General features: G+C 37.9%; 1 protein-coding gene across 1 annotated transcript in view; it reads right to left on the bottom strand.

Annotated features, from left to right (window-relative positions):
* Positions 1 to 21075, bottom strand: part of opn8b (opsin 8, group member b) — a 110754-nt gene that overhangs the window by 4869 nt on the left and 84810 nt on the right. The window contains exon 2 of the mRNA XM_020918492.2: positions 20188 to 20481. Coding sequence (XP_020774151.2) covers positions 20188 to 20481 — 294 coding nt within the window. The remainder of the gene's footprint in view (positions 1 to 20187; positions 20482 to 21075) is intronic.

Raw genomic sequence — 21075 nt, 5'->3', positions numbered from 1 at the left:
TTAGTCCTGGTTTAGTCCTGGATTTAGTCCTGGTTTAGTCCTGGTTTAGACCTGGTTTAGTCCTGATTTTAGTCCTGATTTAGTCCTGGTTTAGTCCTGGTTTTAGTCCTGGTTTAGACCTGGTTTTAGTCCTGGTTTAGTCCTAGTTTAGTCCTAGGTTAGACCTGGTTTTAGTTCTGGTTTAGTCCTGGTTTAGACCTGGTTTTAGTCCTGATTTAGTCCTGGTTTAGTCCTGGTTTTAGTCCTAGTTTAGTCCTGGTCTAGTCCTGATTTAGTCCTAGTTTAGTCCTGGTTTTAGTCCTGGTTTAGTCCTGGTTTAGTCCTGGTTTAATCCTGGTTCAGCCCTGGTTTAGTCCTGGTTTTAGTCCTGGTTTAGACCTGGTTTAGACCTGGTTTTATTTGGTTTTAGTCCTGGTTTAATCTTGGTTCAGCCCTGGTTTAGTCCTGGTTCAGTCCACACACGGCACAAAAGTTCAGCCTCTTCACACTTATTCTGAGAGTGGTGAGAGTAACTTAAAGTGCTGTAATAGTCACGTAACGCCTTCCATTTTAAACACAGTAATATTGTTTTACAGTTTTGAAGTAACTTGCCCAAATGTGGTGGTAATACAGGATGAGCTCCACTGTGTTTTTAAATTCCACACACCTTCACTTGAATCATTTGAATCATCCAATCTCCTCTGAACTAAAGGTAAAAGGACCTTCAAAAAATGAATACTATGAGGTGCTGCAATTTCTGTTTCTAATTTCCAGGTGACGATATTTTCTGATTTCTGTTATAAAGTAGTTTTCTCATCACAAACATACTGTACGTGGAGTTGTGTTTTGCTTCACACAAAGCCCGAGTTCTTCTCTCAGACAGAAAACACAACTCCAGGTCTGTTTTTGAAGAGCTAACAGCATTTCTGAATTTACTTAAAGCTCACGAGAGTCAATTTTGCGTAATATAGGACCTTTAATAAGAACTTAATCTAACCCCAGCAGATTCTAATAAAATATACAGTAAGAAATCAATAGAGATACAAGTCAGCCCCAAATGATCCATGTGCTGTTCAGGGGACGTCATTAACCTTTCACTGTACCACTATGTAACAACTTTTCACGAGTTCAGGACTTCCCTTATTGATATTGATTTGTTCGTACTTTTCAGTGGGAACTTTTTAATTAATTTATGACTTTCTTTTTCCAACTTATCATTAACATTTCAAGAATTTCAGACTACAGTTGCAGTTTGCCTTGCCTCGTTTGTTCGATTTATTTTTTATCAGCAAATGGCAGATGTCTTAAATCAATCCTCTAATGATGCGTTCAGTGAAAGTAGGAAAATTAAATACTTAGCAATACAATTTCTGACAAAAAATAATAATGAATATGATTACGACAATGAAAACCATGTAAGTTAGTTAGTAAGTTAGTTTTTTTCTTTTCTTTTTTTCCCTTGAATTTAGAATGTCAATGTTTTAGTGGCCCATGTTTTCAATTTCCCAGGGTCTTTGAAGGCATCATATAGAGCAGGTAATTTTTTGGTAAAACGCAAGAAGATTTTAACTCTAGCGCCTCCTGCAGGTCAGATGCTTTACTAGATAAACTTTTACGTACTCCCAAACGCTGCACACTTTGGCTGTGTTTTTCTCTCAGACTGAAAACACTCTGGTCCACCTTGTGATGTCATGTGGTGATAAAAAAAAGCACTCCACTCCATTTTCAACTCCATACACTTTCACTTTTCAGAATCATTTGGATAATTTCAGTGTGGGAATTGACAATCTCTAGAGAACTAAATGTAAATGGTAATTGTTAACTTGAAAATTACCACTTCATGACATCACAAGGTGGAACAGAGCATTTTGAGGTTTGGAGCTGCACACAGACTAATAATAAAGAATTACTCAAACATGTGAATGATAAAAAACACAACTTCAGGTCTGTTTTTGATGAAGAAACTTTATAAGATAGTTAAAAGTTCATAAGTGCAGAGGTGAAAAAAGTACAGAGAAATTGTAATTAAGTAAATGTATCGTTACTTTGCTTAATTCCTACTCTAGTAAAAGTAACCATTTAAAAATCTACTGGAGTAAAAGTAAAAAAGTACTTCAGTTAAAATGTCATTTGAGCAAAACTTACTTAGTTAATCCAGCAAAAGTTGTTTTAATCAACTTTTAGGAGATATAAACTTTGTTCAGTACAAACTTTATACATTTTAAAGACAACTGAGCTTACACTTACTATTTTAACACTTGCATTATAATGTTATTCTCTATTTTGTGAATAGAGAATAGTTGCTCAAGGTTTGGACAAGGGTTTCCTTCACTTTCCACTTGAGAATTACTTAATGCACCTTCTTTTTGAATACACGCATCAAAAATCTCAGACTTCCGGTCATTGCGCAATCCATACTGGGAAAGATTTTCTGAAAAAGTGAGCATCAAACCGTCATGTTTGATTTTAGGGTGGGACGCATCTATTGGCAAAGCCAATCTTTTCAAGTCTTTTGAAACCATATCACTTTTGTTTCTGGTTCTGATATTGTCATATTTTAGTTTTGGGATTCGGACATCGTTAATTGTGTGGTTGTTGGATCCTAACAGCGGAAAACGGCTCGAGAAATTGGTTTGCGAACTTCATAAATGCAAAAGTGAATCAGATGTGTGTGACTGCAAACCTCTGTTTAAACTGTTTATCTTCCCAACGGAATTGAAAAATAGTGAAAGGTGAAGGCGATGGGCAGGATTGATCCACGGGAAGGACCAAAAAGAAAACCTTTGACTGCCTAAATCATCTCGAGTTTGCAGCAAACATTTTGTGTGGAGCACCATCAAACTGGGATCCCGTTTGTTAATCAAGAGGTACAGAAGACAAACAGACTGAGCTGCACTTTCTTGTTCTTGTAGTTTCACAGCAACATTAAGTCTTGGTCTCTTTGCAGTGGAAGGTGTTTCTTGGTGAACAGTTGGTGCCTCTTGTTTTGGCGTTGACTTTTTAAATTCGTAACCAAGACTGAGTGAGGGATCACGGTTTTGCTTTGATGGCTCCACATACCAAATGTTCGCTGCAAACTCAGGACGATTTAGGCAGACAAAGATGACCTTTTTAGTCCTTCCCGTGGACCAATACTGCCCATCGCCTTCACCTTTCACTATTTTTCAATTCCGTTGGGAAGGGAAATAGTTTAAACAGAGGTTTGCAGTCACACACATCTGATTCCCTTTTGCATCTATGGAGTTCGCAAACCAATTTCTCGAGCCGTTTTCTGCTGTTAGGATCCAACAACCACACAATTAAGATGTCCAAATCCCAAAACTAAAATATGACAATATCAGAACCAGAAACAAAAGTGATATGGTTTAAAAGACTTGAAAAGATCGACTTTGACAATAGACACATCCCACTGGGAAAACAAACATGGAGGTTTGATGCTCACTTTTTTGGAAAATCCTTCCCAGTATGAATTGTGCAATGACCGGAAGTCCGAGATTCTTGATGCTTGTATATCGTCCATGTCAACCTCTACCTGTGGCTCGACACCAACATCATACAAGTTGATCCAAGACAGACCAACACTTCTGTACAATGACTGTACATTCTAGAGTGAAAATGCATGTGTGAGCTCATGCAATTTACTTTCATTTAGGGTAGATTGTTTTTTTTCACATTTAATTTTTTGTCTCTCTCATTCTGATTTACTCAGGGTGGTTTCCAATGTAATAAAGTTAAATACTGAGATCATTTTACTTTTACTTGAGTACATTTTGTCCCATTTTAAAAACAACTTAAAAAATTATAAATTACTCATAAAAACTACTCAGTTACAGTTACAGTAATGTGAGTAAATGTACTTTGTTATTTTCCACCCTTGCACAAGAGTCCATTTTGCGTAATATAGGATGCTCAGTTTCAATTTTACAGCAGTGACCAACTTGTCATGAAATCAATACATTCAATGATATAAAAAAAATTGACTTTTTTCACACACTTTTTTTTTTTTTTTTTTTGCAGTTCAGTGTGTGACAAATCTGAGTGGATTATGTGAGACTCTGGTCCAATAGACAGTGACGCCTCATGTTCTAAAAGTGCCTGAGTGGAGCTTTAACATAAACTGTGTAATGAAGGGGAGAAAAAGCGCTCAGAGAAAGCCCGAGGACACTTCTCTCCACACAGCAGCTGGGAGGGAGCTCTGAGGGAGGAAGTCTGGGATCATTAAACCACTGCACTGAAATGTCACAGAGCAGATTAGCTTAGCATGGACCATCGGCTCGGCATTGATCACAAACTTGTTGAGGAGTTAAGAGGATCGCGCCGCAAATGAGCTAAAGTTTCTGCTTGTTAGTTGCAAACTCATTTCCAATTCAACTGTATTTAAATATCATACACAGACTGTGTAAAGAAGTGGACTAAGAGAGTGTGACGGCACCCACAGTGTTCAGCTCCAGTCAAATGAAGCTCACTGAGGCTTGCAGCTATAGGAGCCAATTTGGAGCCAGGTCCATATTAGGAATAGGAATTTATTTAAGGACAACAAAGCGAAAATAAAAACATGTAGAGCGGGTTAATATGAACATTTTAAGACCAAAATAATGAGTCTCCAACCTTTTTCCTCCGGTGAGCTCCTTTACAAAACAAAAATGCGAAAGAGCTACTCATTTTAGCAGCTGCAAGAAATTGAGATGATTTGAAGAAAGAGGGTGAGCCTTTGGGTGCAGTTAGACGCCAATAAAACATAAACCATTGTCCATTTATTAGTGCACTCAGTTGGGCTTCAAAATGATACATTTACAATGGTAACAGGCATGGAATTAACCACATTTTTGTTATTCAGCACAATAGAATAATTCTAAAATCCCTTGGCGAGTTGCTTGGAAGGGGGTTTAGAGCAAATGGAAGCTCCCGTGGTACAGGTTGGAGACTCCTGTTCTACACTATCATAAGCAATGGAGTCAGTGAAAAGCAATGTCTAGTTAAGTTAAAATGACTTCAGTTAAGAACATCTGACGTTGAGTAGTTTCAACTTGACGAGGAAATGTATCTACCAATGGAATACCGTATTTGCCGGACTATTGAGCGCACCTCAATATACGCTAACTAAATTTGAACAACATTTTTAAATTGTACATAATAGTCCACATCTGAATATAAGCCGCAGGTGTCCACGTCTTCAAGAACGTTTTCAAGTTCAGGGCGTCTCTGAAAGCTTTTGTCGTCTTTTTGCATTGAGTCAGTTCGTCACACTGCCGTAACCAACGTCTCACTGACGTCGAGCTCACGTGCAGCAGCTGTTTCCTTCTTCCACAGCCACATCAGTCGCCTTTAACTTAAAAGCTTCATCATCTGCATTTCTTCATGTGTTTTGCACGAGGAGGGTGTGTGTATGAAGTGCAAAATAACTGTTCAAAACACAATCAAACAGAATCTTCCTCGGAGCATCACCCCCATCTCTCCCCACATTCTACTGCTCATGTCTCCTGCAGAAAGAGTCTCTTCCTGTCTAGATCATGTCAGTGTCTTGGAGGATTTCAGCAGATTTCAGACTCTCTCGGGGGCGGGGATAGGTGTATCAATCAGGTATGAGTGGATGTCCGGCTACTGAAGTTTGAAATGTTTCTTCTCGTTTTTTCTAATCATTTACGCATATGGACATATCCCCCTCACTAATGTTCATTTAGCATCATAACTTATTTTATCACACGGCGATAAACTGTTTGTTTGCATGCACTGCGGGTGGTGCGGCTTTGCAGTTTGCTGAAGTTGTGCTGGGACACCTGAGTGGATCTGTGTATAGGGCGCTCTGGATTGTGGGGCGCGCAGTCGTTTTTTGATGGGGTTGGAGGCTTATGAGCGTGTCCTATAGTGTAGAAAATACGATACATGTTTGAGTTGTATGTGGGAGCAGGTATTGTAGACTTTTGTCATGTTTTATAAAGTGTGTGAGTTTTGTGGTCTTGATCCAGCGAGGAACTAAGGGCCTGTTTACACAAGCGTAAAAATGACAAAATATTTGATCAGAAGTGCCTTTTGTTTAGACGGTGACAGAATTTTTGGGGCTGAAAAAGACAAAAATCTGAAACCATCCTCCAGAGTGGAAAAGTGGAATACGTTCCGCCGTAGTGTTTCCGTCTACACTGCCCAAGACGCAAAACTCTGGTCAGATCTGCTCACGTCGCGTACATGTTTATGTCACATACATGTGTTGTGTGATTGTGTATCACAGCACCACCTGACATGCATACCCAGTGTTGGGGAGTAACAGATTACTTGTACCGGGATTACGTAATCAGAGTACAAATTATGAGTAACTGTATTCAGTTGCAGTTACTGTTTCTATGAGTGGTAATTGGATTACAGTTACTTTGTTGAAATAAATGGATTACAGGGCGGTTTTCACATTTTGGGCTAAACCAGGACTAAACCAGGACTAAACCAGGACTAAAACCAGGACTAAACCAAGTCTAAAACCAGGACTAAACCAGGACTAAACCAAGACTAAACCAGGATTAAACCAGGTCTAAAACCAGGACTAAACCAGGACTAAAACCAGGACTAAACCAGGACTAAAACCAGGACTAAAACCAGGACTAAACCAGGTAAAACCAGGACTAAACCAGGACTAAACCAAGTCTAAAACCAGGACTAAACCAGGACTAAACTGAGACTAAACCAGGATTAAACCAGGTCTAAAACCAGGACTAAACCAGGACTAAAAGCAGGACTAAACCAGGACTAAAACCAGGACTAAACCAGGACTAAACCAGGACTAAAACCAGGACTAAACCAAGTCTAAAACCAGGACTAAACCAGGACTAAACCAAGACTAAACCAGGATTAAACCAGGTCTAAAACCAGGACTAAACCAGGACTAAAAGCAGGACTAAACCAGGACTAATCTAAGACTAAACTAGGACTAAAACAGGTCTAAAACCAGGTCTAAAACCAGGACTAAACCAGGTCTAAAACCAGGACTAAACCAGGTCTAAACAATATGACACTTAACAGTAGGGTGGACATAATTGAAGGCAGCAATGATCTCATATAAAAATTATTTCTCTATCAGGATGTGTTTGCTACATTCATGTAATTTTAAAAAGCATGACAATATCAAGTAATCCAAAGTATTCAGATTACATTACTCATTTTAATGGATTACGTTACAAACTACATTTTGGGGTCTGTAATCTGTAATCTGTAGGGGAATACATTTTAAAAGTCACTTTCCCAACACTATGCATACCCAATCGAATTCCACACACTTTTGCGTCACCGTGTGCACACAGATTTCCTCTCGACAATGCTCGTCTAAATGTGGAACAAAAAGTCAAGACGTGATGCCACTTTTGCGTCTTCTGTCCAGACCGTCATCATATAAATGTCGCCTAAGGATGAAAATGAGCTTTGGCTACAATCCTGCATATTTATTTAAGTTCATGTTTGTCTCTTACATTATCTTCTTTTTTAATATGCACTGTCCTTTTAATAAATAAAAACAAATACAAAAATAATACTACTATTCATACTTTGCAGCTGATGTCATCAACATTCCTTGGGGTTGAAAGCACAGCTCTGTCTGAAGCTCTGTTACTCAAGTTAGACTTTAATCTTTTTTTAATTCGTTTTATTTTAACACAATCTGTAGAACTAACTAGTTTTAACTGATTTGTGCTGTTACAAGCTCGAGAGCATTAATGAACAGTTTTTCAGTCAGTCACGATCACATTTTGTTGAAAATCAAACTCGCAAAGATGACCATGAACGCTCGTATCGATCACAGACTCCTGAAAATGCGCTGTTGAAATCCAGTTTGTATTTTTCCTGGAGTTTTTCAGACGATCTTAAAACATTTTTGACAGTGTTTGCGAATGTGTGTATTGTGTCTCCATGGAAACTGCTGAACATTCCTAAAAGAGCAATGTGTGACAGAACACCCCGAGCATAACGTCACTGCAGAGTATCAATAAACTACTATAACTTCTTCTCTACATCAGTGTTACACAAACTTTTTTTCTGGGGGCCCATATTTTAAAAGGCACAAACCCAAGTCAATAGATATTATTCATAAATCACAAAATAAAGGTGGGTTTGACCATTATTGAACATTAATGAGGATATTTTATTGTTGACTGAGCGATCGTGTCTCTGAACTATTAATATTACTTAAGTTTAAACAATGAAGCAACAATAAAAGGGTCCAGAAATCACCTGTTTGGATACTAAATGTAGAACTTTTCATTTTCTTTTCAACATTCAACTGAACCAGAAATATCAGAACAAAATAGTCTATAAAATAATTACAAAAAGATTAGAAATGATACAAAACATGTCTTAACATTTGAACATTTCTAAAGAGATAGTTGATCCTGTGTGTGTTTTTGTAGTATGTTCAGTCCGGGTGCAGGAGGAGACACAGCAGCAGATCAGGAGCAGTGTTCAGTCTGTTTCTGTGCTTTGGATTCATTTTTGTGAACACAGAAAATCCCAGTTCACACAAATATGTAGTATGCTGATCCAGAAAGACGATAATATCACAGATCCTTGTACACAACTGTATATCACAGATCTACATGCAGATCGTGACAAGGTGAACCCCCAAAAATCTCTTGTGACCCACCTGAGGGTTGCGGCCCAGGCTTTGAGAAACAATACTCTAAATCAGGGGTGTCAAACTCATTTTAGTCCAGGGGCCGTATCCAACCTATTTTGATCCCAAAGGGGTCGGATCAGAAAACTCATGTCATATAAACTCCAAAAATAACAATAAATTCAAATATTTGTGCAGAGAAATGCAAATCTATTACAGAAATCTTTAATTGATGAACTCTTTCTTTTACAAAATATTATAATATCATGAACAACCTGAAACTTTAAGAAAAATACAATTTCAACACAATGTTTTAAAATGAACTTGTATGCAAATAGGAATAAATAAATTTTTCTTGGAAAATCCTGCACTCGGCTCCACTTTTCTCATGTTGGACATTTTTCTGATGAGGGTGTCATGGTCAACAGTCAAAACGATCGTCCTTTAAGAGCGTTTGGAAAGAGACAAGTCTTCATTTGTGCTGCTCTGGTGGGAGGGGCCACCAAAATATTTTTGTAGAAAATCAGCCGAGGGCCAGATTAATGGTCTTGGAGGGCCGGATCTGGCCCCCGGGCCGTAAGTTTGACAACAATGCTCTAGAGTGTCAATCTTTTCCTGGAAGAGAATTTGCAAATCGTAGGACTGGAGGGGAATGTATCACCTTCCTCACGTCTGATTGGCTAGAATGATTCTCCTCCAACTGGCTTTTTCATTTGACCATGAAAACATCATCTCACGTTCAGGCTGTGGGTTGGTTTTGCGATGCTGTTTCTACCTTCTTTACATCTTCTTCATGGACATGCTTTGTATTGTGCATAGCGATTTTTTTACTTGTCAGAATTTGTAGAGTACTACTGGAGTCTACTACCATCCTACGATTCACAAATTCGCTTCCAGGAACCCAGTGTCCAACCATTAATGTATCTCTACTTCTTCTTCTTCTTCTTACTCGTGCGTGTAGAACTTGCCCTGACACTTTCTGTGCTCATTAGGAGTTCACACTTGTTTCACCTCATGACATAAAGAATCTCTACATTTTCTTACACAATTTAAAGCTAAAGCGATGGTCAGTTAGTCTTCTAACCCGCCTGGCAGAAATATGTGTCCATGTATTGATTCTCTGTCACCACTTGTTTATTTTTAGAAGCTCAATCTGTTCTCTTCTTCTTCACTGTTCACTTGGTTTTCTGTTACATAAAAGTGTCTCTGATGTGTTGTGGCATTTGCATTCACACAGTTTAAGCAAAGGATTTCATATATAAAACATCTTTATATACATCTTATATATCTTATTTATAATTGCAGTGTCCTCTTTAACTACTACATTTGGACAATACTGAAAATAGTTGTTTTGAAGGAAAAGTCAGTTGAGTATGTCATTTGCATCTATTATGAAAAATAAAATAAACTATTGTGAAACTTACAGTGGAATTTTTCAAAACACACATCGACTCTGTCATTTAAAAAGTCAATTGTAATTCATGTCAATCATTAGTGCTGTCAAGTGATAAAAAAAATTAAGTGATTAATTAATTATGATCTGTAAATAATTATTCTAATTAATCTATTTTTTAATCTCACCTAAAAATTGCTGAGAAAAGCTTCAACTTGAGGTATTTTCATTTGAATTCATTATTACATTATTTTCATACTCTCATTAATGTTTTTATATAAGTATCATCATTATTACTGTTACTAATCTGCATAAATAAATTCAACTTTACAACACATAAACCATCACCACTCTAGAGCCACATTAGTCCGTTTAACATTAGAATGTGTTTAATGCAGCTTTGCGCAAGTCTCACAGAAACAAAACTTAAAACCACATGGCTCATTTGCATAAACTAAGCGGAGAAAAAATAAATAAATCACTCTTGTGCGCTGATGCGGTCCAGCTTCTACTAAAGGACATGACTCGGTGGAATATAGATGTTCTTTCTCTGACAGAGGGATGTTGATGCTGAAGGTGAGTCTGTTCTGTGTTTGTGTCGTGATGTTTTCAGATCAGACATGTGCAGATTTATTGCAGATGCGGCGAGAACAGAATGAAAATTAGGCTACAATTCTTTGCGGGAGTGAGCGGAGCAGGACTGCACAGTGCAAGACTGTGTCCTAACAACACATAAAAACAGATTTTATAATAAGGCAACTCGCATACAGAAACAGTAAAATATGACTGTAATTAATTAATCAATTATACCGTTCAGCTAAGTGTTTCACTCTTCCGATAAGGAAATGAATAATTACACAACTAATATTACCTATAATTAGTGATGGGTGAATGGAGCCTCGTGAAGCATTGACACCTCAGTCGCAATATTGTCTCAAATGGTTCGACGTGTCTGAGGCCTCGGAGAAACACTGACCTCTAGTGGACAAATTTAACCATTGTCACGCAGGTGTCTCAGCATCGATGAAGTATTGTTAGTGTAAGACAATACTTGTGTGCAGAGCGACACTGTACCAACAACAACAATAATAATGATGATTTAAAATAATATGTAAAGAGCAACATAAATAACAGCTGTAAATAAGAAAATAGGTGTTACCTTGTTAGGTGGAATTAGATCAAAGTGATCCCAAACCATGGATCACTTTTTTCCACTTGTAGATGCCATCGAAAATGAAACAAATGCCAAAAGTCGCCAAAAGTCGCCAAAAATCACCACTAACGTCACACAATACTCCTCACTACCCAACATTTATAAGAAATATTGGTGCATCTTTTATACTGTATATCTTTATACTTTATACTACAGAAGTGCGCTGAACACTCTGAAGCACTCTGAACCAATCACAGAGCGGAACATTCGCTGAGCCAATGAAACGCTTCGATACACTGAAGCGATTGACACGCAGAGTGAAGCAGTAGGGGGAGGGACCCACACTTCCACACTTTGGTCACGTGAGCGGCTGCTGCGAGACAAACTCCGAGGCAGTGCTTCAGAGTGATTTGTTTCAGAAAGAACGAGCTCCAGAGCTCCATCTCATTTGCCCATCACTACCTATAATTGATTATGCTGATATTATCTGTCAAAATACATCTGATTCTCACCTACGTCCTTTGTATGTTTCCTTCAACAGTTTGTGTAGATTAATTTTGCAATGTCAATATGTCACTTGTCACTGTACTCTGTATGAAACACTGGACTGGTTTCTTCCTAATGCAAGAATGCTCTTTCACTGGTTACAGTTAATCTTTAAATGCATTTTTCTTTTCTGTCCATCTTACCTTCAACAATACTTTGCTTCATTTTCATCACCGTTCTCACTTAGACAATTTGATTATCCTTCCTTTGTGGTACCCAAGACCTCCACAGTCACTGAACGAAGAGCATTCAGATTCAAACACCATCAGACTGGAACAATTGACCAAACTCTCTGTTCTCCACATCATCACTCCACAGAGTCAAGAAAGACTTTTCATTCATCTTAAAACACAATGTGACTGCTTTTAGTGACGGATCTGTTTGGCCATTATATTGATGGTGGTGTATGTTTAATGTCTATCTGTGTCTCTGTATTTTGTCTTGTTGTTTTGTGTTTCTGTTCGTTAGATATGTTGTTTTGCTTGTTTGTATTTTGTGACTTGTTGTTGTATTCTTCGGATGCGAAGGATGCCCCTCGAAAAAAACGTGACTCACCTCAAGGGGCTTTTCCTTAAAAAAATAACTGTATTTAAATAATGGTATAAGGTATTATTTTTAATTTGTGTAATATATTTCACTTTTTGTGTAATTGTTGATCCTTAAATGTCCAATATTACACAAAGTTGACTCTTGTGAGCTCGAAGCCATGTTCAGATGTTGTTGCTTCATCAAAAACAGATCTGGAGTTGTGTTTTGTTTCATTCACAAGTTTAAGTTTATTTATTTTTAGTCTGACTACATTTCCTAAGCTCAGAATGCTCTGTTCCACCTTGTGATGTCATGAAGCAGTAGTTTTCATTTTAACAGCGCTAAAATGATCTAAATGATTAAAAACAGTTTTTAGATCTTCTGAAAACTCAAAAACAACAACAAAAACTAATAGAAAATGGATCAGCACATTTTCAGGAGCCAGTGATCACTATAAGCATTTGTGATCCATAAAAGGTGAGAGTGATGGACTTAAAAACTCACTAAACCATCTCAGCTGTTCTAGTTCCAGCTAAATCTGTGTTTCATTCTCTGATTGTGTTGACATAATGGTCAGATTAAAGTCTAACAAAGCCAGACAGAGCAGTATGTGATATATATGCTAATATATCTTATAAAACTGATGTCGGTCATAAAGATTTAAAGTAGGGATCTATATAATATTCATATATCTACTATTGGGGACTACTGACACTACTACTGCTACTACCAATGATAATGATAATAATAATAATGAAATATTATTGTTGTAATTATTGTATTTAATAGTAGAGATAATAATAGGTATTATGGATGTAATAATAATTAATAATAATAAAAATAGTAATAGTGATGAAAGGTACTGGAAATAATAGTAGGAATAATAGTGATAATAATAACAGTAATAATAATTAATAAAAAGAAATGCCTTTAGGGTTATGTTTTTTGAGATTGTGACATATGGTGAAAGATGATGAGGGGAACTGATGATGGTGAAAATAAATATTAGTTTGAGTATAGGGATTAATACATTTAAAAAATTATAATAAAAAAAAAAAAAAAAAAAAAAAAAAAGGGAAGGAAGAGAGACAAAAGGAACTTCAATTATAAATTGGCCGCAGTGTATCAATGTTCGGGAGCCTAGCGGTGTATTATGTTGCACTATCACATTTATATTGTTTTGACTTTGTGTTGGTGTGGGTGGTTGGGGGAAATGGGGGGGCTTTTTTGTATTTGTTGTGGTGTTGTGGTTGTTGCTTTATGTTTTTGTTTTTATGTTGAATATTTCAATTGTTAAACATTGATGTTTGTTTTGTTTTTTTGAATGTTATGTTCTGCTGTCTTTAATAAAAAAAATTTAAAAAAAGCCAGACAGAGCAGTGCTTACAGTTAACTTCAAATCCCCGGCGAATGTTGATGACATCAGCTGTGAAAAAAATGTGAATAACTACAACACAAAGCAAGTATACCAAAGCTCAAGAGTTCATGCAATTCTACACAGTTTCATTTTGAAGTTTTGAATTTAGAAACTGCCAACAACTTTTCCATAAAAAACAGAAAATAGAGTTGACTTCTAAGGTCAAACTCTGCTCTTTTCAGCTTGTACCAGTCTAAAGTCTTCAGGCTTGTTTTGGTGCAGTTTTGTGGCCACAGTGGAGCCGCTCCAATATTTTTTTGACTCTGAACCTTTGTCCTGCCGCCCCATCGGACAAAGTGTAGTGTTTGTGTCTATGGAGCTGTCAGGGACTTTTCTTTTGTCACAGCACGAAAACATAAAAGTTAACTATGTAACTTTTCTGTTGTCACCATAAAAATATAAAGGGCCCATATTGCACGATTTTCTGATCTGTGTTATAATGTCATCACTGTTGGGCAAGTTACTTCAAAATTCTAATGCGTTATTACTTATTACTGTCATTTTAAACTAATTTGTTACATTACAATATTACTGACCCTCCAACAGAAAAGTTACACAATGCAGCTTTAAGGCCCTTTTAAGGCTCATACTCAGGTTTAGATTTTTTAAGTTGCAGATTAACTTATTTTTCCCTTACTTTGCAAACAAAAAAAATCTATAAACAGCAGACAACACTAAATCATCATGTGCAGTTTTGGAGGAAGTAATCCATTTTGTTACTAAAGTAAAAGTACAGATACTGGAGTAAAAAAGGTCGAAGTAAAAGTATCACATGAAAAACATCTAGTAAAGTAAACGTGTTATGAGCAGATTTTGAGATCTAAAACAGCTTCAATTGTAGTGATTTTAATAAAGGTTGTGCTGAATTTTGTTCAACGGTTTCCAGCTTCTATTTGTATTGTATTTTGTTTGCTTAAACTGTAAATGTGAAAAAAATCCCAGGACTTTTCAGCAGATCTCAAACTACAGTATAACAAAAATACTTTTACTTTTCAGTCCAGTTCAAAAATGGAGTAGAAAGTACAGATACTTGCTGTCAAATGTAGTGACGTAAAAGTAAAAAGTATCCACTGTAAAATATACTTAAGTAAAGTACACATACCTCAAATGTGTACTTTCAGTTTAATGCAGTACTTTACTACTTTTACTTTGTTACATACCCCACTGACTATGAACAACAGTTAACGGTGCATTGTGTAACTTTTCTGGTGTTCTCCTCCATGGAGATGTTATTACTTTGTCTGGAATGTTTCGCAGTGTGGCATTAAACCTTTCTATCTTCATGCAGACAAACCCAGACCAAGTACAGGTCAGATCTGTGGAGAGGCGACCCCGTTCACAGTCAGAATGTCTGTTTTTCGAGGTATTTTTGAGCTATAAAACCACATGTAATTGAGTAAATGTAAAGTAGAGCCGTTTAAAGTCACACTGGAACATTCCAGACAGAGCATATGATGTCATATGATGTCACATAATAGTGCACCTTTAAGTAACAAACAGGAGCTGGTTTTGTGTCAGATTCACTGTAAACTCATATTCTGTCAAATGAATTGAATAAGACGTCTGTATGGAGTCTCACTGTCTGGCGCTTTCCTGGTTAAATGGTTAAATGGTTAAGTGAATAAAAATGCCAACATGTTCTGAAAATCACTGAATTCTTCCATTAGTTTTATCACTTTATATTCCAGATTTCCAAATATTCCAATTCTCCCGCATGTATTTAAAAAAGTTTGAAAATTCCTAGGATGACATCTGCTATTTCAGGTCAGGTTAGGACAGACTGTGAGATCTGGGCAGAGCATGTTAACAGATAGTCTTTTGTGTTGTGAAAAGTATCGAAAAGCAGATATGAATTGATGCTAAAACTATTATCGAAACTACAGTATGTTTGAGCGGGAATAAATACTAAAAAAAGTCGAACTGACAGAGCAGAAATGAACCTTTCTTGAATGATGTTGAGCTGTATCAGAACAAGTATAAGAGCACATAGACTAATATACGATCATGGACACTATGAACCCACTGGACCACTGAGGATTACACATATATAACACACATGGGAATAAAACAGAAAGTACTCTGATTTAATGTTGAAAATCACTTTCTACTGGGAGAATCCTCCTAATTCTGGGAGGAGCTACAGGGGGCTCTGTTCCCGCACTTTATCCACCAGGCTGTTAGGATGCTGAACTCTCCCCTCTCTATAACCAGCAGGCTGCCAGGAAGCTGGAATCTGCATCTCCCTGAGAACAGAACTCCCCAAAGAACACTTGGACTCAGACCCCCCTTGACTCCCCCAAAAAAGACTGTTTTGCACTTTTGCACTATTTACAGTTATTATTTATTTTATGCATGGGAGTGAGAAAGACAATTTTAATTCTTTATATGTTTTTCGTATGAAGAACTGACAATAAACTTTTTTTAGAACTTTGAACTTCTGAGTCCTTAGTATGGGAATTGAGCTTGACTTTTTTGTATTGTGACAACAGTAATACTGATTAGTATTTAAATGCTTTAAAGCAGCTCTGCTTGTACAAGTCTCTTCATGGCCGAGCACCAAAGTCCACTCTGACATGTTAGTGCCATATGAACCATCTCGCACTCTGAGGAGCTCAGGGACCGGCCTCCTGCTGGTGCCCAGAGTCACGACTAAACACAAAGAGTCAGAGTTTCAGGTTCATGCAGCTAAAATCAGGAACTGTCTGAACATGTGAGACAGACTCTTCTGTGACGCTGTTTAAATCCAGGCTCAAAACATTTCTGTTTCACTGTGCATATGACTGAAAGGTTTTCATTTCGCACTCTTCTCTCCAATTTATGTAATTAATGTCTCTCTCTCTTTTTTAATTTTAATCTTGAATTTTATGATGATTATTTATGTTTTTATTTGTTTTTATTGTGATTTTAACATATTTCTTATTCTGTAAAGCACTTTGAATTACTTTGTGTACGAATTGTGCTATACAGATAAACTTGCCTTATCACTTCTCTTAAAGGCCTCATATGACACTATTTTCTGATCTCTGTTATAATGTAGTTTCCTCGTCACAAACAGACCTGGAGTTGTATTTTGTTTCATTCACGCGTGTTTAACACACAAACCCTGCACATTTAGACTGAGTTCTCTCAAACAGAAAACACTGTTCCACCTTGTGACATCATGTGGTAATACAGGAAGTGCTCCAATGTGTTTTAAAACTCCATACACCTTCACTGGAATCATTTGGATGATTTCAACCCTGGAATTGCCGATCTCTACTGAACTAAAGGTAAAAGGAGCTGTTCACTTGAAAACTACCACTACATGACATCACACGGTGGGACAGAGCATTTTGAGCTTTAGAGATGCAGACAGACTAATAAGGCAGGACTACTCAATATGTGTGAATGAAACAAAACATAATTCCAGGTCTGTTTTTGATTAAGTTTTAACACTAAAACACAACTTAAAGCTCTTTAATATTTAAAGGGCCCATCTCATGTAAAATCAACTTTTCAGAGCTTTCTACCTTCTAAGAGTGATGTGTGGGCCTTGTATCTGTCGCTGAAGTGGTTTTTAAATTGATTCTGTGTTTTTTTTTAACAAATTGCAGTGTATTTCTGCCACCCTCCCACGTGACAACGAACTAAAGCTGCTACAACGATGACGCGGCAGATACACCTATGACACGTTTGATGTAACTGAATGCGCTTCGCACCTGCCTCCACCCCACCTCCACCGCCTCCGCATGACAATTCCCACATGAACACCTAAACAAAAGTGACAGCATAAGCTCATTGTTCTCCACTGCAGTGAACACGATATAATAAGATTATCTACTAGTGTTTATTAATACTTTACCAATCAGTAATGTTCACTTAATGTGGACGCGGCGCTTGAGCTTCGTGCACCTCAAAGTCCTCGTCCGATTCTGGGTCCAACACATGTGGCTGAACGAGCTGTATCTCCATGATGAATAAAAGTTTATTCCTACCACTATCAGGGTGCACGCCTGTCTCCCCCTCCCTCCCTGAGATGGCGGAGGAAGAGCGGCTCACTCGTTGCCTACGTCACGTTTGGAGGGCGGAGCCTGTGCTTTCTCAGGACGGGCGAGGGGATGAGCAATAGTCAGACTTTCATAGTTCCTGGTCTGTGACTGTCTCCAAGAAATCAGTAAGATTTCAGCACTATTGTGTAATGGATGTTCCAAAACCCAAATTGTGCTTGTTTATGTGCAGAAGATACAAAGCTAAAAGTAATATTGTTTAAAGGGCCCATCTCATACAAAATAACTCTTTTCACAGACCCCCATTAAATTTTATTGGCCTATAGGAGGTTCTGATGTCATCTGAAACCCACCAATTGATCGATCACAATTTTATTTTGTCTATAAACATGGTTTTCAATATTATTTTCCTGACCTTTAAAGATATAATATGTAACTTTCTGAAGGTGGAACATCACCTGCAGGATTCCATGGAAGTTAAAACTATACTTCAGAACATTCTCCACAGAGATATATTCATGCCATACTGTGGAAGATTATAAAAAAGCAACAAGCAGCAACATCTCCATGGAAACAAGCAAGTGAAGGCCCTCCCCCAGGCCAAATAAGAGCCAGGTTTGTGGAGATGCAAGCCCGCTCAGAGTATCTAGGATCCTGCATGCAAGAGCACTCTGAAATCAAATGAAATGAACAAAATCAAATCAAATGAAAACCAAAGACCCACCATCACTGCAATATTTTGAAGAAACACAACATAATAGGCTGGGACAACAAACAAAACAAACAAATCTGCAGACTCTATTCTTGTGTACAAATGTTTACATGGTCTGGTCCCTGTCCCACTACAAGAATTTGTAAAAAAAAAAATCAGAACAGATCAACAAGAGCAGCTCCAACGGTGACTGTGTAATACTATCAAGGAAAAGTGTCTTTTGGTCAGAAATTGTGCTTATGTGCAGAAGATACAATGTGAAAAGAGTGATTTTATATGAGATGGACCCTTTAATCTTTGGACAGTATTTCCCTCCAGTTTACTGAATTCAATTTGCTGTGGCTGCTCAAAGAATCTATTGTCCTATTATCTAGTTGTCATGTCAGATATGATGTGCAGTGTCTTGCCCAAGGGTAAAACAACAGGTTTATGAAGAAGACCCTGTGGTTAATAGGTAATAATAATATGAATGAGCCTTTATGAGATTCCAATAGAAAGTCCCAATATATGCAGCCCTGTAAAGATGTAATATTCCATGCATTATTCAGGCCTTTAATCTCCCTCAGCACATTTTCTCTTCTATAACGTTTTCTCTTCTATAATGTCATGTAAATATATGAAGATAAGTTTAAGTCCATGTGACAGGTTTTTCTACTTATTAATTCCTTTGGTGGTGTAGTACTTGCTTTGTTGACCTTGCTGTATATTGAGATGTTTGTGATGAAATTAAAAATAGTTCTAAAACACAATCTCTCTGTGTTATGGATACACAAAATTGCTGTTTAATGCAGATTCATTTGTCACCATCAAAGGTTCATGTTATGCAAAATAGATTCTTGTGAGCTTTAATCCATGTTATAATGTTACCTCCCCAAAAACATACCTGCAGTTGTGTTCTAGTAAGCCTTTATTATTACTCTGCCCACATCTTCAAAGCAGAGGACAAATTCTGTAGATAACGTGGATGAAATGCTGCACTTTAACTTTAAAGACATATTTTTGCTATTTTCTTTATGTTTGTACGCTGTCAGCAGTATCATGTGCTTCATAGAGACCTGGCTTCATACTAACTTCCTGGACAACAGTGCATCTGTATCAGGCTTTAAGACTGTACGTGCAGACTGAGAAGAAGGGCGGCAGGATTGCTGTTTTGGTGAACTAGAGGTGGTGTAATCCTGGCCATATTATTGATGAAGGAGCGCATCTGTTCACCGGACATTGAACTGTTGACTTTGGAAATTTACTTTTGTCCTGTTCATTGGAGTTTACGTCCCTCCGTCAGCAGATACAAAGGATACACACTGTGGTCGCTGGGCTGCTGTCCAAACACCCGGAGGCTCCAATACTGATTTCTGGTGACTTCAACCATGCTTTTCCAAATAATTTCCCTTGTAGATCAATAAAGTTTGTCAAAGTCCAAGTCTAAGAGTTTGTGTCTTGCACCTCTGTGTCCGTCATTTCTCTACTCCTGATTCTCTGTTTTATTGGCTGTTATTGTAGCGCTGCTGATGGTGGTGGTTATGATCTGACAGAGTCACACACACACACATACACAAACACACACACACACACACACACACATACACACACACACACATACACAAACACGAGGAGCGCAGCGGCTTCAAAATCGCACATGAAGACACAAAGACGGGTCACGCCTCCTTGAACTCAGGGAGAAGCAAATCGCAGGATAAATCGGACAAATTCTCCTGTAGTGAGTGTTGACCTTAAATCGGCAGCATTTTTGCATTTAACACGTGAATGAAACAAAACACAACTCCAGGTGTGTTTGTGATGAGGAAACTACATCATAACAAATTAGAAAATAGTGTAATATGGGCCTTTAATGATACTATGAAGTAATTGGAATGAAAAGTACTTACTGGGAGAGTGCATGTTGAGAGACACTATGAAGCGCACTATAGCCAAGATGACCAAGTTCATAATGCTCGCTACGCCAAAGAGGAACCCGGCCATGGCGTAGTACACGCAGGTGGCGTGCCCTCCCAGCCAGTGGTGACTCCAGGCCGACGCCACGGCTAACGGGTACATGGTGATGGCTGCTCCTAGATCTGTCACCGCTAAATTCACACTTAGCAACTCCGGCGGCTTCATTTTAGAAGATCGTTTGAACGCCATGATGAGGACCAGCAGGTTTCCAACAATGGAGAACACGGCTGAAAGAGACAGAAAGAAGCAGAAATAACACATAAGTGCAGCAAACACAATTTTCCAGAGAGACACATTTAAATTCAAATCCATGCATGTTGTTTACAGTACAGCGCTGTTACAGAGAGTTTAAGAACAACAAATGCTATTCAGGCCGAAATCGCAGCGATTACCAAGTCTGCAAACATCAGCAGGACTGTGCCAGACTCTGTCTGAGAACTTTCTTTCAAGTGTTTTTAGTTAAGAAATACTTTTGCCTCCTGACGCACACACTGAGCTCTTTTTGAAACTTTTTATGTTTAGAGCTCTTTGAGTTTTTAACATCACATCATGGGATTTTAACCAAGAAGTGCAGCATGTGCAGCTCAAAGGACACAAGTAAGAGACTGTTGGATTGTGGGAAATGAGCTGTTTGTTTTTCTCATGTCCATGGAGACTGTGCAAGAGGCCAGCTGAGCCACCTCTGGACATTTGAGATGCTACAGACCTTTTATACCATAAGTGGCAGCAGAAAACCTTCCAGAGGAAATACTTGGGAATGAACTATACTGAAACACCAGAGTGGAGTGAGAGCAAGTCCCAGGGTCTAAACATGGTCGCCC

This window comes from Boleophthalmus pectinirostris, unplaced genomic scaffold (genome assembly GCF_026225935.1).
Source record: "Boleophthalmus pectinirostris isolate CB_2022bp ecotype Guang Dong unplaced genomic scaffold, ASM2622593v1 HiC_scaffold_13, whole genome shotgun sequence".
NCBI classification, from domain to species: Eukaryota; Metazoa; Chordata; class Actinopteri; order Gobiiformes; family Gobiidae; genus Boleophthalmus; species Boleophthalmus pectinirostris.
Note: the sequence above shows the minus strand (reverse complement) of the source record. Positions and strands in the feature narration are given on the sequence as shown.